The 3,666-nt window shown below is 55.9% G+C and overlaps 1 protein-coding gene across 1 annotated transcript; it reads right to left on the bottom strand.

Moving 5' to 3' along the window:
* Positions 1-565: 565 nt before the first annotated feature.
* LOC135595304 (probable galacturonosyltransferase-like 7) lies at positions 566-2,483 on the bottom strand. Its single transcript, XM_065086045.1, has one exon. It carries the CDS (start codon positions 1,970-1,972, stop codon positions 845-847), a length of 1,128 nt encoding a protein of 375 aa, XP_064942117.1. The 5' UTR covers positions 1,973-2,483; the 3' UTR covers positions 566-844.
* Positions 2,484-3,666: the final 1,183 nt, after the last annotated feature.

Consider the following 3,666-nt stretch of genomic DNA (forward strand, 5'->3'; position numbering starts at 1 on the left):
AAAGTATCAGCCAACGGAGCCGTCGCCGTCGCCATCGCCATCGCCAAAATCTACCGCCAGAAGATACAAGTGACTGTGGCTTTGTGATGTCTATCTATATCTCCCTTCCATTTTCATAAACATTACTTACTAGATGGATACCTCTCATTCGAAGTGGCGCAGTGCATGAGCCAATCAAAATGAGAGAGAGAGAGAGAGAGAGAGCGAGCGAGGGAACACTCGGCCAAACAAGAGGCAATTTGAGAAAGGTTCTTCACAGGTGTTCTGCCGCCCACGAACGTTGAGCCACGCCTCCAAGCCCCTCCCACAGGTGGTGTTCTTCGACGCCCACTGTTATTTAATTGGAGAAGAAGAACAAACTAACTTTGGCCACATTGGGCGAATCAAACAATTTAAAGCTGCGGTCCTAAAGCCCAGAAACCACTTCTTCCTCACCTCACCGGTTTTCTAGTATCAACAACAGATGTGCACGCATTGGATTTGAATCGACCAACCAAAAGGAAAAGGTAAATGTCAATTGAATAATGAGGTGGCTGTTGAACTTGAGATACTAAGCAGCACGAAATCAGTAATCTTTTTCTCTTTTATTCATTGAGGCAGCATCAATAGAATCAAAATTACAATAGCCTCGTAACGAAAGAGTGGGCGGAGCAAAAGAACAATAAGAACTGACTAATGCAGATTAAACCCGTAAAAGAATTATAAACCCTGAAAATTTGTAGAGGGGAAGCAGAAAATACTACCAACTGCGGAAATAGATAGCCGAGCTGATTATAGTATCACATTGGAGGTTATGTTGAAGCGGCCGAGGAAAGGATTTAACGCGGCGGCAGCGGCTGGGTTGTCAGGCGACAGCGGGCTCGTAGAGGTCGTAGGGCGCCCAGAGGTGATCCAGCGGGCACGGCCGGTTCGAGTCGAGACGCACCCATGGCTTGCCGCTGCCGCTCCAATGGAGGAGGCTCACCGGCCCCCGGTGGAGGTCCCGGCAGCTGCCGCGGACGTTGTCCCCACCGAGCCCATGCTGATTCCACCTGTGATCGATCGGCGCCACGTGTCCCGCGAACACTAGCAGGAAGGGCGGCAGTGATCCCAGCTCGTAGATCCGGCCGGCGCCGCCAGTTGCTGCGCCGCTCTTCTGCACCTTCATCCACCGCTCGATCCGTCGTGTGTACCCGGAGCGCCGCCACCGGACCAGATCGAGCACCATTACACCCGTGTTGAAGTAGCACGGCCGACGGCCGGCGAACGTGGCCGCTAGGCGCTGGTCGGACCAGAAGCGGGCCGTGAAGTACTTGGTGAAGTTGGCGTGGCAGTACTCTGGCGCGCCCACGGGGCGCGACCCCAGCCCCGTCCGCCAGAGCTTGCCGATGTCGTCGACGACCACCAGGTCGGAGTCGAGGTAGATTACCCGGCTCACGCACCGCTCGAGGATCTCCGCCAAGTAGTTGCGCGCGTAGTTGAGTGGCTGCTCCAGGGCCTGCCGCACCGACGTCGAGATCAGCCCCCGCACGCGGTCCGGGTCGAAGTAGTATGCTTTGAGGCGGAGCCCTGGTAAGGAGGACCGCACAACCGGCTCCAGCCCTGGCTCCGAAAGCAGCAAGTGGAAGAAGACGCTCTCGGGGCAACGGGCATGGGTGAGCACCGAGTGAACCGCCGCGATCGAGCCGCGCAGGTATTCCTCGTCGAGCGTGATGGCGATGTGCACAAGCGACGGGTCGCAGACACAGGTTCCGTTCGCCGATGGCGGCTCGCACTCAGCGGCATTGTGGAATATCGGAGCCCTCCGGAATCGGGAGCCGTCAGCGACGCCGGAGACGGCGGCAATATGGTGATCGTAGCCGCCGTTAGAGATGCCGAGGTAATGAGACGACCGGATGGCCTCGGCGGGTGGGAAAGATTGGAGGGACGGGGAGAGGACGACCATGATCATGGCAGCGGAACAGAAGCCGGAGAGGCGGACGACCCACAGCATAGTTCCGGCAACCCAGCGGCGGCCGCCTCCGCCGCCACCGTAGCAGCCCTTCCGCTTCCGGCGCCTCCGGATCTTGAAACCAGAGAGATCGGCGAGGTGGGCGATGACGGACACCAGGAGGAAGGCGAGGGTTCTCCTGATCCCCGCCAGAGCGAAGGCGTCGGTAGTACCACCTTGCTCGACCGAAATCAAGGAATCGAACGAGGTTTAGGGCCTCAATGCCGGGATCCCTTGGGCTCGAAGCGAGCGCCCGAGGCGAAAGCCCCGCGGAACCCTAAAAGCGAGCGGGAATCCATGGACGACGAGGAGACGGAAGGAAGCGCTGCGGTAAGCTGACTCGCGGTACACTCCTCCGCCATCTCCCCTCAGTCTGCATCGTGTTTTATTTATTTATTTATTTTTTCTTTTTATTGTTTTCTTCTTTCTGGAGGTGGCAGCGAAGTGCCAGCGGCAGAGCAGAGAGATAAGACGAGGTAGAAGTAGAGGTGGAGAAAAAGCGATCCTCCAAAACCATGGAAGAAATCCACTGGTTTATAATCGTGCTTTCTTCCGCACCATTCTTGTATGCGCGGCAGAGGGAAAGGGCTTCCTTCATCAAGCGCCCACCCCCCTCCCGATGCCATTTAATATCGTTCCCGTGATTCATATTAGTAACTTAACAGGTGCAACTAATGGTCTTTATTTATTGACCGTATGGAATTAACTCGTTTGGTAGTCCCGGGGAGCACCGGCGAGGCGCAGATGGTCCGCTGACAGCGACGAATCAGGACCGTCCACATAACTTTCAGGGGCGCAATACGGTCAATGCAGAAATATGGATAGTCTCATCCTGTGTCGTTTGCCACGTTAATTCTATTTTCCCCGACAAGAAATCCACGTTGGGGGGTCGAATGACGAGAACGCCCCTCGAGGCTGGACGACGTGGCATACATAAACTCGCGCGCATTCCTCCAATTCCAGCGCCGGGGAGACGGATGGATGCGCGGGGACGCACGCGATGGTGGAGCCTCGGAGGCCGAGTGGGCTTCGTGATTCGTGCGAGGCGATCGCCAGAGTTCCGTGCGCCAGGCTGGGGCGCACTTGGGGCCGTCCCTCGGAAGGGACGCGGCCCTTCGTCCCTATTGAGCCGATCCGTTACATGCCTCGAATCTCGATCGCTCTTACAATTCGTACGATTACCTGCCACGACGCCGCACTTGTTCCTCACACGCTCATGTGTCCCTTCTTCGTGCAAATCGACAAGGTACCGGATCCAATCCTTGAGCTCGGCAGCCGAGCTGTCACGACTGGGGGGGAGCAATAAAGTGGCAAAAGAGAGTGCGTGAGAGTTACGTGAACGCCGGTGCCGGGCGACTGCCCCGCCGAGTCGACCGACGTTAGCTTCCCGTGAACGGCGTTTGGTGGGCCTCCTTTCATGACCACCGTTACGGGGAAAAGAACAATGAAACAGTACAAATGAAATTGGTAAAAGGATCTAAACGTGTGGTTGGATGAAAGCGTTTCCCAAGGGAATGAAATAGCAATTCCTTTGTAGTTAGTAGCCGATCTTCGAGTTGGTTTGCTTCTCTGCTGGGAGACAATGATGGCATCGGAGGTGCAGAGAACGTGACACGCGACTTGTAATCCTTGATAGGATTGCTTTCGAGTACGGCAATTCTCTCCACTTTCTAAGACCATCATGCGTACCTTTAGTT

This window comes from Musa acuminata, chromosome BXJ1-2 (genome assembly GCF_036884655.1).
Source record: "Musa acuminata AAA Group cultivar baxijiao chromosome BXJ1-2, Cavendish_Baxijiao_AAA, whole genome shotgun sequence".
Taxonomy (NCBI): Eukaryota; Viridiplantae; Streptophyta; class Magnoliopsida; order Zingiberales; family Musaceae; genus Musa; species Musa acuminata.